The sequence below is a fragment of the Bradysia coprophila genome, unplaced genomic scaffold, assembly GCF_014529535.1.
Source record: "Bradysia coprophila strain Holo2 unplaced genomic scaffold, BU_Bcop_v1 contig_232, whole genome shotgun sequence".
NCBI classification, from domain to species: domain Eukaryota; kingdom Metazoa; phylum Arthropoda; class Insecta; order Diptera; family Sciaridae; genus Bradysia; species Bradysia coprophila.
Genome location: NW_023503493.1, coordinates 19,333,526 through 19,347,491, shown reverse-complemented (window position 1 = coordinate 19,347,491; position 13,966 = coordinate 19,333,526). Strand labels below are relative to the sequence as shown.

At 34.2% G+C, this 13,966-nt stretch overlaps 2 protein-coding genes across 8 annotated transcripts in view; one reads left to right on the top strand and one right to left on the bottom strand.

Annotated features, from left to right (window-relative positions):
* LOC119075844 (neural-cadherin) overlaps positions 1-13,966 on the bottom strand; it is a 280,539-nt gene that overhangs the window by 12,699 nt on the left and 253,874 nt on the right. For 5 of the 7 annotated variants that reach the window (XM_037182391.1, XM_037182394.1, XM_037182392.1 and 2 more), the window contains 4 exons: positions 11,637-13,938; positions 8,630-8,800; positions 4,682-4,923; positions 923-1,132 (listed from right to left, as the gene is read on the bottom strand). In XM_037182391.1, coding sequence (XP_037038286.1) covers positions 923-1,132; positions 4,682-4,923; positions 8,630-8,800; positions 11,637-13,938 — 2,925 coding nt within the window. Of the gene's footprint in view, positions 1-922; positions 1,133-2,955; positions 3,195-4,681; positions 4,924-8,629; positions 8,801-11,636; positions 13,939-13,966 lie in introns of all 7 variants that reach the window. The other 2 variants (XM_037182393.1, XM_037182395.1) reach the window with 1 other exon arrangement.
* On the top strand, positions 1,574-2,797 carry LOC119075847. Its single transcript, XM_037182402.1, has 2 exons — positions 1,574-2,260; positions 2,319-2,797. The coding sequence occupies exons 1-2, from the start codon at positions 1,692-1,694 to the stop codon at positions 2,371-2,373; spliced, it is 624 nt and encodes a 207-aa protein (XP_037038297.1). The 5' UTR covers positions 1,574-1,691; the 3' UTR covers positions 2,374-2,797.

Here is a 13,966-nt window from a genome sequence, read left to right as displayed (position 1 = left end):
TTTAAAATAACTTCAATTTTATTTTAAATAGTTCAGCACCCCATACACACAGTCAGAAGATATAATTATATCTACATCGGTCTGCACATTTTCATGAAGCAAATTAGAGATTCTTTTGTGTTGAGTTGACTCAGAATTGTTCTTTTTTACTCATCTTCTTCGTCTTTTGTTTTTTATCCACTGAATAATAAAATAGTTTGTTAAACTTAAATTTCGAATTTTTTTCCCCCTTAAAAACGCAAATGAAAAATTCTCTAACAGAGTGACGCAACGACGTAACAAGAAAAAAAAAACAATTTCCCATCGAAATTCGTGAAAAACTTTTTTCCGCTTGGATTTCTTTTCGTGATATACAGTGAAACTATGTATAGTAGTCTATGTCAACACTGTCGACACAATGCACACAATTGTTTAATAATTGTGTTTGACTATATTGTCGCATGATGGTTAATTATGTATGAACTACTTTGCTAGATGAACAATACCAAATTGTATTGAAATTAGAAAGCGGATGGGATGATGTTCTGCTGTAGAGTCTTGTACTTTGCACAATCGTTGAAAATTCCCAAGAAAATTTGTCAGACTTATGCACATTTTTAATCGGTTGAACATACATATGCAATTGTCGTATGAGATATGATAATTCAAAATTTGTTGAATGAAATCTTAAGATGAGAAAATTGAACTCTCGTAGATTTTTGTGACCCAATTTTAACGATCAAATATTAGAAACTAGAAAGAACTACCCATCTGTTATCAACAAGGATGACAAAAATAAGCGACAAAGCTTAATCTTTAATGAACATTAATGAAGTCCGCCGGTAACTTTTATATGCAAAACAAAACAATGTACAACAAACTCAGAACGTAACTTAGACAACTGATTGACAGATTTAACTCAATAAAATCAACTATTACTTACACATAATTGGCATTTTGCATTGTGACAACTCCGGCATAGGTCCACCAATTGGTATCTGTAGCGGTGTTATATCGAATGCAGTCATATCATCCTCGCCACCACCTTCATCGTCATAGTTTATAATGTTTTCTCGAACGTCGTCGTCCGGACCAGGATATTTAATGTGTGCTTCGCGCCGTCGATTATATACAACGAACACCAGTACCAAAACTTTATGACGGAGGGAAAAGCAATTTTAGATTAGAAAAATTATTTTTCTGTTGCAAAATTGTATACGATGAAATGCAAATTAGTAATTTCCTGTTTTCTTATTTCAACATTAAGTGGTGCGATGTAATACAAACTAAATTTTAAAGAAAATAACAACTTTAAATTATAGGTAACCAGGCTCATACAATTATAATAATTTTACATCACAATTTTACTCGGTCTTCTTTTTTTTATAAAATTTAATTTATGGTGGAGATTATAAATGCATAACAGCTCACAAACAGAATGTAACGAAATAGGGGATTACGTTTTTATTTTCATTTTATTTACAAACATTTTGAAATGTGTACAAAGTATTAGAAGTGTCCTGCACAGATTTCGCTAAAACTAATCCCCATATTTTCCATGAAACAAAGGTGCAAACGTTAATGACGATTTGAAGATCTTCAAAGTGATCAAAACTGTACTTGATGCTACTGCTCTTCAGAGAGATTTGAACAGGTTCTTACGGTGGTGCGAAGTCAACCAGCTTTATTTAAACGTAAGAAAATGCAATGTGATGTCTTTCACTCGCAAAAGGTCAAAGATTGAATTCAATTACTCTATCAACGATACTGTGGTGACTCGCTTGAAACTGGTGAAAGACTTAGGAGTTCTCATGGATGAAAAACTGACCTTTGGTAAACACGTCGAATACGTAATCGCTAAGTCTTATTCGATGCTCGGTTTTGTCATCAGGACTTGTAAGGAGTTTAAGAATGTCAAAACCTTGAAGAGTTTATATTTCGCACATGTGCGTTCGTATCTGGAATATGCTTCGGTCGTTTGGCACCCGTATCAAGAAACTTTCATTGATAGGATTGAATCGATTCAGAAGAAGTTTTTGATGTTTGCACTCAGACGATCAGTGAGACGTGACGAGAACTATAAACTTCCACCTTACATTGACAGATGTTGCTCCATCGACATTGAACCGCTTGCTAGACGCAGGATAAATGCCTGTGCATTGTTTACTTTTGACCTTTTAAGTGGTGGTCTTGATTCATTTGAAATAACGAGAAGAATTACTCTAAATCCTCGTCCCACTCGAGCTGACGATCTACTCATTGTCGATGAACACAGGACTAAGTATGGTTACCATGAACCAATAAATAACATGTGCTTGGAATTTAACCGTTTCTCACAGCTTTGGTTTCAGGGTATGCCGCGGAACTCATTCAAAACGACTGTTAGAATGTTGAAGATTCCAATCAAATTGAATGGTAAGATCAAAATGTCATGACTGATTTCATTTCACTTGCAAATATGCTGGACCTATGGTTCTTTTTCTAATCGGTATCGATTAGGTTATTTAGGTCTCACGACTTTAAAAAGTGGTCTCACGACTTAACTCCGAGTCTTATCGACTTGTGCCGAATCGAGCCAGTCTAGTCGACTGGCTCCCACTAACCACTAACCGTTCATTTCCAGGTGGCTCAGAAAACGATCTATTGACGACTTTCTGGTTATTGGTCAAACGAGACGTGACTCACTCCTATGTGACGTTGGTGAATGTTTTTATTTATGTTTTTGTTCTATTTTTTTTCATTCAACTTGACATGTATAATCTTTTTCTGTTCTTTTATTGTAAAAGTAAAAATGCAAGTAGTCAGGGGGCGGATGCCATTGACGAAATAAATAAATAAATAAAAAACTGTTTCTATTCTAATGGTTGGCATAACATCTATTTAAATTCAATTTATTCGTTCAAAATTAAATTTTAATTGTCCTGAATATTAAAATCAACTCCGTTCTCATAACAATGGGCGTGTGTTCATACTTACGTATCAGACTACTAGCACAAATCAATAGCGCTATTATAAAGTCACGTGACGGCGTCAATACACCCGATGCAAGCAACTCCAATTCACAGTGCAGTCCGGTAAATCCGATCGGACACAGACATTCATATTTCTTCGGTGGACTGTGATCGCGACATCGTCCATTATTTTGACATGGATGCCATAAGCATTCATTTTCATTAATGCATTGACTACCGGACATCTTGAATCCAGCGGGGCAACTAAGGTTCAATTGTATAAAAATGTAATCAAAAAATAAAGAGGAAAATCAAATAAAAATAAAATAACATAAAGAAACTGGTATTACAACCGAAAAGAAATTATAGAAGAAAAGCAGTTTAGCCGCGCGTCGTTTTTCATCTCCCGATTTAGAACTTACCTGTGTTTATATACCATTTACATAAATACACGAAATGTTACGTTATTCAAGGACCTAAGCACTGAGTTTTCTTATATTTCTGAACGAACGGTGCAGGAAGAGTGTACCAAGACTATACCTAAATATCTACTTAAGTTCTATATAAATATCTCCACTTTATGTATACGACGAAGTATTTTATTATTAGAGGGAAAACATGCAACATGAAAATGCAAGAACAATTCGCCCTTAAATTTATTTACATACGAAAAAAAAATGGTTATAACGTTGTTTTGTGACATAACAATAGGAAACAGTGATATTCATGGAAAATTAAATTTTATTTTTTTATTTTATCATAATTTTCTTGTTACGAATTTCATTTTGAAAGGAAAATGAGTCACGATATTAATAATGTGCCAGGAAGGATTCCTGAATATTTTCTTCTTTTTCTTCCAATAAAAGACTTTTCATGAAAGTACATTAAGAGTGAATTTAATTGAAGTAGTATCTCGTTATCATCGAGCCAATAGATCCAATTGAGTTTTTAACCTGTCGGGTCAATTGGACCATTGCAATTTACGATCACTTGCGACTGACTCTCGCTAGTTTAGCGAGCCAGACATGCTGTTGAATAATTGAATAAAATTACAATTATTTTAGTATTGTTCAAAAATTTCCGATTCAGAAGTTTCTTTGCAAATTTTTAACACATAGCGGCACAGTCACATGTTAAATTGCTATTGCGTCTGATTCAATCAAATGGTCACAGCACGTGATCAATTATTGCAGATCAAATTACATTTTTTAGTATAATTGGCGAGATAATTAGTCTCATGATAACAGTCGACAATGGGCATATGTAATTGAATCGGTCGATTAACTAATTACAGGATTAAATTAAATAATTTGAAGTGAGGATGGTAGCGTTTTTTTTACATTTCGGAAACGCATATTTAAATTATATTTTATAGAGATTTCGAACAGAATAATTAAGGCAATTACGACTAAATTGCTTATATATCGATCAATGGGCACAGTGTGTTCTGTTTTTTTTTATTAATTACTGGCTACATAAACTTTTTTTTAATGTTTCAGTAAAATTTAATGCGGTTTAATTTACGCGTCCTCCATGAATTACTGTGTCAGCTAACCAGAAATTTTATTTTTATACGGTTCACACAAAACAACATTTTTACCAATTTTTTTTAAATTAACTACAAAGCGGTCTCTTAAATTATAGAAATTAAAAATAAATGTGCAGTATGAACAAACAATTATTACTTTCAATGTATAATTAGCAATGAATGTTGATTTTAGTTGCTAAAAAAATTAATCACAAATGCTCACTTAGAATGATTAGAAGACAAACAAGAATGGCAGCCAATGCTCCCATGCTTAATTTCAATGTTTGACCTTCCTGGATAAGTTCACAATTTTCACCCCAAAATCCGTCGGGACATATGCAACGATACCGTAACCGTGGCTCAAGATTTATACACTGAGCGCCGTTCAGACAGGGCAAATCAAGGCATTCATTACGATCCATACAACCTTTACCATCCGGTGACATTACACGACCTTCTCCGCAACTATAGAATTTTTTTTCGTTTTTTTTTTATTCAAATTGTTTATGAAGAGAAGAAGCAGCATAAATGAAATGAATGAAAGAAAACGATTTAATTTGTTAATTAAAAAAAAACGTATTCAAATAAATGGTTCCATATATGATATGACTAATGAATGGCTGGTATATTTTTATCAATTCATGAAATGTAAATGCTAATTGGAAATTATGTTCTGAATAATGATCCTGTGTTACTTAGTGGAAACAAAAATAAAATTATTCATGAAACGAGTAATGAATGTCATTAATGTGTCATGATGTGTTAAAATGGAATTTTGTTTTTTTTTCTCTGTTTTTTACCGATTGTTAAATGAATGTAATAGATATGGGAGTTACACGAAAAATGAAATAATAAAAAAAAGAATCAACCAAAACAATCACTCGGACACAAATACATTAACTCAAAAATGTTGGTTTTTACAAACAGAAACGCATGCAAAATTATAATTCGGACAGTTTTGTCCAGTTTAAACAATACTTTGATAAAAAAAAGAGAGTAGAGTGAGGCAATTTTTGCAATTTTATTTTTTACAACATTAAGGGTAGTTAACTGTAAAATCGCACCGTCAGTTTTCCATGAAAGTAATTTATGTATTCGGTGTCTGCCTTATCGCATCGTCTGACACCAATTAGGATGAATATTGTTTTATATTGATCTTAACCGGTTCAGGAAGTTTTTTTATTGAATATGATTGCTAGCCTCATATTCGCCAAACAGGAGCCCTTTTACATGCTTTAAGAAAACTTTTATTTCAATTGCAAAAATTACCGCACTTCATCGCATTATGCTGGATACTAAAAGAGTTTAGATTTAAAAGTAAGTAGGAAATCGTATAAATGTTGAAGCTATTTCAATGGCGTTCGACTTTAATATTTTCCATTTCGACTTTATGATTATATAGTGGTTGGGATGAGAAATGCATTCGATTAATCGCCTAACGTTTACGAAATTTCGCTGTCGGTTTATGTTCGATTTCTGCCCTACACCTTATTATCGTTTTCGATTGAAATCTTTTCTTAAAATTTATTTTAACTCTCAGTCGATTTCACGTGATTGCACTTATCTATTTGAACATTTAATTAAGATACGAGAGTAGAAAGATTTTTTTTCGATTCGATTGGGCGTTCTTCTATCACAGTAAAATACACAAAATGCTGAGGGGGTACGATAGTAAAATAATTTCTTTTGAATTTTAATTATTGCATTAAATGTTTGTTTATACCCATCGGCAAATTACTGTTATTGATCGTGTTATAAATCAACTACATTTTGGCATCGTTCATCGGCTCCATGGCAAACTTTTGGCATCACTAAAAATGTGTTCTTGGAGATTATATAGATTCAACTGCCATGTAAATACAATCACTTAAAAGTCTAATTTTATTGAACCGTAGCAATGCAGAATTTCGTATGGACTACAATGAACGAACGGTAATATGACGATAACATTTGTGCCCGATGGAAGTTAACAGATTTCAAAGGCTCCCTTAAAAGCATTGAAAGTTACAAATGGCAGTGTAATGAAATTCCAATCGTTATGAGTGCAGCTACATTTCTAGTTTAATAATGTAACAATTTTTTCGATGACGATATCATAAAATATGTTATTGCTACTGACAGAGAGGTAAAATAATGACTGAATCAATTATGAATTATTTTACCTAAGGGTTCTAACACAATCGAACACAAGAAACAAAACAGATGTGAAAACTCAGTGTGACAGTGTAGATACTAAAAGAACTAAGTCCTTTGTTTATGACAATGAGATAAATCGAAATTAAATCTGAACAATCTTTGTCATCAATTCCATCCAATACAGAAACTGCAGGCAAATTTGTAGCTTGGGTTCTACTTTAAATAATTAATTTTGAAATTAAAATGTTCCACTCAGACATCGTCTCTCATTATTTGATTATTTGTACGGAAAAATGGAATGTAACATTTAAGAGCATATCAGTATCTGGTGGCTACGAGACGGTTGGACACTCAAAAAGAAAACGGCATTCATTTCATATTCTATCTATTGAGCACCGCTTTGTCATCGTCTGGCGTTTTAAACAAAGAAAAAAAAACAAATTTTTATACTGAAACGCAATTTCTTAAACGAACACTAATATCAATTTCATTTCACAAGACTTTACTACGAATTGTAAGAGGCAGCGTGTCATTGTAAAAATATCAATGTAATAGCTTCAACGAATATCACGATCCGACGACGAAAAAAAACCCAAATAATGAAAGGAAACGAAAGTATAGAAACTAAAGACAAACATTTTGTTATATCAAACAACCAATCTCAAAGACATCCAAAAGCAATATATATTGGAAATTAAAGAAAATATTATTTTCCTTGGGAATATACAGCATGAGCCTTTCGTTCATCGTTAAAAATATAGATCCGAATCTCATAAAAATCTATGCAATACATCATTATTCGTATACTATTTATATTTCGATATATGGATATACATATTGATAAAATATTATGTTACATATGTGCGAGGCGGATATGTATAGTATATATGTAGAAAATGACTCGAAATCGGATTTTTTTTTCTCTTCATGTTGTAATATAGAGACACACATCTGAATGATATGATGTTAAAGCACAATGAATGAAATCTATAATCGATTTTCATACATAGTGGTCCTTACATTATATTATTTGTGGAAAAGTGATTGAAAATGAGATTGGTTAAGCTTGAATACGGTGTATTTTCTTTACACAATGAATGTAAGAAAATAGATGGCTCGAATTAAAAAACTCAGTGCTGTAGACGTTTTGGTTTATAATAAAATATTATGTTCAGGTCTTTTCAAATTTGTGTGTTAAAATAAAAGTTAGGCGTCCGGACGTCGTATAAATATTGAGATTTATGTGCATAACATACTGTTCGGTGTGTTATATGTTTTGGATTATTGTAGCTATCACTCCCTTATTCGTCTAACATAAAGTAAACTTTTCACTAAGCCAATTAGTGATATATAATGGTGAAAATCTCTTTTTATATTTACTATACTGGAACTTAAATGGCAGAACACAGAGTGATATGGGTTGTTCATATCATCTTTCAGTTTAACAGAGAATCTCTTGACTTCCTAGAATTGGCCTGATTGGCATAGAGTACATCTGAAAATTGTGCTCACGAATTGCTTAACTGTAAAACTTTTTAGTTTAAATTCGATCAATTGATTTTGTACTGCTGCAATTTTTAAGCAATTTGATAACTCGAAAGTAAACTCTAATGACATCATCCTGCCGACTGATGTTACATATTAAAACGTCAAATTGGTTCGTAAAACGTTTATCCATAGTACTAGGTACGGTTGAAATAGTTTCACCCTGTAATATCATATTTAATGCCGTGCAAATAAATTTCCATGAAACATAAATATAATACCGAAATGGTATGTATGCATACACAATGTGCAAACAAAATCTCAAATATTTAACGACATAATCATTAAAAAACTTTTTTCAGTGTGTCTTCTGTTCGAAAAGTGTATCAAAGTTTGTTTATATTTGTTAAATGTATTGTAAACTGCTTTACTTGAATAAAACTCAAAAAATTTTCTTTTTTCCGTTAATAACATCAAACGTTAATACAGCAACAAGAAGAAAAATCCAATTTTTTCTCGTTGCCGCTGCTCGAAAATAAAATGTACTTACGTGCATTCATACTCGTTCCATAAATCGATGCACTCAAATGGATCCGGACAAATTACATTGGAGCAGGGTTTATTTGATGGACAATTTCGTTCCAAGTTTCGTGCCATTGTCGCTTGACCCCATTGCGTTCCATTCATAGCAGGTGGCAATGGCAAATGTTTGCCCTCCAGTCTGTGAACGTAATATAAATTTTCGATTGTAAGTCATTTATCTTTGACACAACATTTATTTTTATTGAAAATCAAACAAACAAAACTATTCGCCGAACTGTGTGTGGGTGGGTGGTGTTTATGTCGTATTACAGCTACACGCCAGACAAGAGTCCGGTTTCCGATTGACCAAGTCAGGATTTTAAGATGAATATTTGTAAGCGAAAACAACATCATTGTGTGTAACGGACTGCTGTTTCACAGAATGTGGGGGTGGTGAGGAGAAATTTAGTTTTTAAGGCGTTTTTTTAGTGAAATCAAATAGGTAACGGAGGCAAAAATAAAGGAAAGATTTGCAGACTTGATTTATGTAAACAGGCTATGTCTTTGTACCGATGTTTCCCTTCTTTTGGCTTTGTGTATCACTGGTATTTTTCTTTTTAAATCTAAAATTTGAATTATTTTGACTATCAAAGCGGTTGACCTAATTTCCCAATCGTGATCTGTCTACGTTAATCCTAATGGTAAATAAAACTTTGTTATTCACTGATGATTGATTACCGCCGTGCTATTGAACCAATTTAATTTTAAGCTCGAATCGATAGAATTTACAATTGATAAGAAGTCATAACTAGCTTCGTTTGATTTGAATATCCATCTATCCATCTATATTATATTCCCTACACTGACACCCAATACACCCACTCCGTGGATTTAATTTTTATATGAAATGACTTAGGGCATTAAATAAAATGATAAGTATGCTAGATGCTAGCTGGGATATAAATTCATAGAGTTTTCAAATTATATATAAAATTTTCGGAAAACTTTGAAATGGATCCTGTTTCCATCCATCTATATTCATTCACTCCGTAAATACACACCAAATTTACAATTATCCCCTTGAGATTGAAAAGTCAAAAACTTTTAGAGACATTTCAATATTATGCTATTAGAGAAAGTGGATATTTGGTATATTATATTTCACTCGGATGCTCAGACGACACAACATTATCATATACTTTTTGATATTTTGAATATTTTGTGGCTTTCAACAAATTTACGATGTATAGCTACACGGTTTGGTTGTGATGTTTCTTTATTAAAAAGTTAATTAAAATTCTTTTTCCACATTTTTTTCGTCATAGCAATCACGAGACCTTTACGGTGAAGTCTTTATCAAACTAGGAAAGGTTTATCGTCGCATCCGAGTCAAAGTAAATTAGTTTTCCTTTGATTTTTCTTTAATTTGTTGATAAATCTTGTATAAAGTGAACCAGCACGAAATGATATCCCCAGAGAGATTGTAAGATATATATGGAGTGTTTTAATTATACATCCAAATAATTTTATATTTTGTATCATTTTCAGTTGGAATAACCAGAATTTTGTTGTTTTTATTAGAACGAATTTTTCAATCAATTTCACCGTAATGCCAGTTTTTTTTTAAATAGAATGTAAAACACATTAATTTGCACTGTCGAGAAGATACACAATGCTGCTCACGCATAAAAAAATGATAAATTCAGCTTATTTTAATGGAATGCTGCATGATATGAATGAATTTCTGCTGAACTTATTGTTGGTGAGAGTATTACCAACTTCAGCTATAGAATAATTTTTTTTCTGCTTTGAAAGTCAAAAATAATTTTTAATTAAAAATCGGAATATCAGATTTTGAATCTATTCAAGGTTTTATTATTCAAACGAATGAAAAGCTATTCCATGGCTACATTATTCCTCTTTTCAATTTGTTACAATTGGAAATAATTTGATATGCGCACCATTATGAAACAGCTGATTACATCAGTCCACAACCACACACTCCTTATTTTAGTTAACAATGGCAAAACAGATTATCGGCAAACTAAATGGACAATCCAAAATGTTCTTGGGGGTAGCGCTAAATTATAGGTGAAGACCGAACAGGAAGGATAAGTGCTTCTCTCCGAAACAACTCCGCTTCTATAGTAATGGAATTTGAAATCTTTTTGGGACGGAAAAGAGGATTTTTGCTTATAAAGTAATTTCATTGGGAATTCGTACATATCTATGGCATTTGTAGTTGAGTGACATAATGTGTAGAAAATGTTAGTCTTTTTATACAGTAAAAGGGTTGTACCTAACCCGAAACAACACGAATGTTAGAGGACTTAATTATGTCGGTAATAGGTTGAAAATAGTAGTAATGAGAGTCTCCAACGAGGTCATAATGTATTTGTATGCTAGCTCAATGTGTCACATTGTCATAAAGCAAGTAAATCACTTGCGAAAATTGTAATATTTTTTTATTTAGTTGCCATAGATAAATAATTCAAATTATTGCCGATAAAATGGGAATTTGACTTTATGTGCAGCCATAAAAAGAAAAACCCATGGTTAAGTGTTTGAATCTCTGATTACGTAATTTAAGTGCAAATCATAAAATCGTAAACGATTTCTCTCTTATTTTTTAATTTTCCAATGGGTGTGTGAAACCATATCCGCCCAGAGGCAAGAGAGTGACAACAGCGAATTCATATTTTTACGAACCAATAACAAGTCGTTCCGTGCACACAAAATGTTTATGTTGGTTTTGTGTTAAGTAAATATATTGACGGGATGATGGTAAATATAGACTATTATCTTAAATAAATATTTCATAGCACAATAAATCAAGAAATTTACGGTCTGAGATGCCGTACAAATGCTATCGATCGATATCATATTAAACATTATCCAAATTGAAAAAATAAACTAAATAGCTGAAACGTTTCGGTTTTTCCCAATAGAACACACAGCTCAGAATTTATACGCTTTTCCATGAATAAATCACCCCCCATTACCAGGAACTTCAATAAAAATAAATCAATGCTTACCTTAAATCATCCAAACAGCTCTTCTGGTAGTCAGCATAAACTTCGAATGTGCGAACTCCAGTATATTCAGCTTTTCCACCGGCATAAACACCTTCCTGTTTATCTACCAGCAGCCACTGATGGCCGACGAATTCAAATGTCTCATTGTATCGTCTGCCCTCACCGCCATCCAATTCCAGTGTAGCCGCCGAACCATAACGATTTACACGCACAACATGCCATTGTCCATCATCAACGGCAATGGCATTCAACCACAAGTCCTTCTCTTCCGTTCGTAATGAATTCAAATTGAAGCGGAAATGTAAACGCGCATCTTTGATCTCCAAAATTCCGTATTCCCGATTGTGCTGGTCACTCACTCTGAACAATTCCCCATGCTGTTCCCTTGTACGGAATCGCAGCTGTATTTGGGTGTTGAATTTGTCGGGTTCGAAACTGAGCGCATATTTCACATAACTTTGTTGTTTGAATGTAGTAGGAATAGTTGGAATGTTGCATGCCGGACCGGTCCAGCCAGGACGACATTGACATCTAGCTTCACTGAAACTACCAACACAATTTCCGTGTTCCCAACAACGTGACGTTTGTTCGCTTTGACTGCAGACATCTTCCGTTTGAGGACATCCAGCAACAGAATTTCTGGATAAACCTGGATGCGCCAGATCGTACAATTTACTGTTGTGGAACACATTTCTTATACATCCATCGAATCCTTTACCAGTGGGCATGTAATCCCATTTGTATTGTCCTTGCTCAAATGGTTCACGATACAATCCGCCAATTTGGAGTGGAGAATTTACATTTAGATATTCATGGAATGGACGAATTAGACCTCTGGCCTGACACGACGAATCATCGAATTCCGGTCCTGTTCCGTCTTCTAATTCAGATACTTCGGCTGACTTGCAATAATCTACGACGATGCGAACGTTTTCGGTGTCCCAAAATATATCCAAACGATGCCATTCGCCATCATCCAAGCTCTTTTTCGTTTTTACTCTAAGTTCCAGTGTTCCCGATCCGAAGTCGATCAATAATCTCGGAAAACCTCGTTCAATTTCCACGGCAATAAAGTCAGAGACCAGTTCTTCATCTTTTTCTGGTGGAACAATGGGTCCGTTGTACAACAATAGGCCATCTGATTTTCTGGTTATGAATTCGAGACTAAGATGTGAGTTATCGCACATCTCCAACGGTGGATACCAAGCCCATCCAGTTCCACGGAAGCTTCTAGTTGTTTGCTGACATCTCGGCCCGGTATAACCAGCGGGACAAGAACACGATGGTCCGTATCTCGTTTCAATGCACCTTCCACCATTGTAGCAGGGACTATTTCTGCACGATTCACTTTTGCTGAAGTTTCTTGCACCACATGTACACTCTGCTAACACATCCACTCTTACACCAACCAATGCAGTCTTATTTGCATTAACCATGTAGGGCAATGAACTAATATCCAACGTATTCGTACATGATCCTTCGCACATTTGATTCTCGTAGAGGCACTCGTCAATTCCAACCATAGTAATATTTATGCCGACGTCTTTTTCAATCTCCTCACGGTGCATTAACACGATACCATTTAGTCGAACTGGTTTATAATATGGTGAGCCATGAGCAGAGAATCGAATATCAGTTAGTGGCGGATGCTTTCTTCGTAATTGAACACTGAAAACATCAACGTTTTCGCGATCTGTGTTCAACAGGTCAGCCAGTTTATCTCTAAATCGATCCAATTTGCTTCGGGACAAGCTTTGCGTTCGGTAATTCCACACACGAATAAAATCTTCATCTGATATTCCAGCAATCCGTACGGAACCAGAATTGATCACAGCTTCATGCGGTATTTCACGTACTGTTACGGTGACATTCGCCGGAACATCAGTCTGTGTGTGCTTCCGATCGTACACTTTAAATCGGAGACTGTATCGTCCTTCCTTCGTGCCTTGACGCATTGTTATCATTCCCGAATCTTCATCCAATTTGAAGCGTGGATGTTCCTGTGACTCCCAGTAGAATTTCTTATCCGGCAAATCCCAATCATCCAAATCGTAAACATAAACACGACCGACTTGAGTGTCCGGAGCTTGACCCTGATAATTGTAAATGAATATCTCTTTCGATCCGGGTTGCATTTTATTATCGTTAACGTCTCCAATAACAACTGTTAGAGTACTGGTTCCTGTCATTGCCGGATTGCCATGATCTTTGATAACAATCGGAATGAGGTATTCTTTTTGCTGTTCGCGATCGAACGACCGAAGTGAAGAGACGATTGCCATACCATCACCGTTTGCACCCTCTGAAAAATCGTAATTTTTTTTTTTAAT

Excerpts from the sequence above, each read along its gene's own strand:
- LOC119075847 (XM_037182402.1), top strand. The coding sequence starts at position 1,692 with ATGTCTTTCACTCGCAAAAGGTCAAAGATTGAATTCAATTACTCTATC. Across the intron at positions 2,261-2,318 it reads GTCGATGAACACAGGACTAA|CTTTGGTTTCAGGGTATGCC; the intron begins GTATGGTTACCA and ends CGTTTCTCACAG.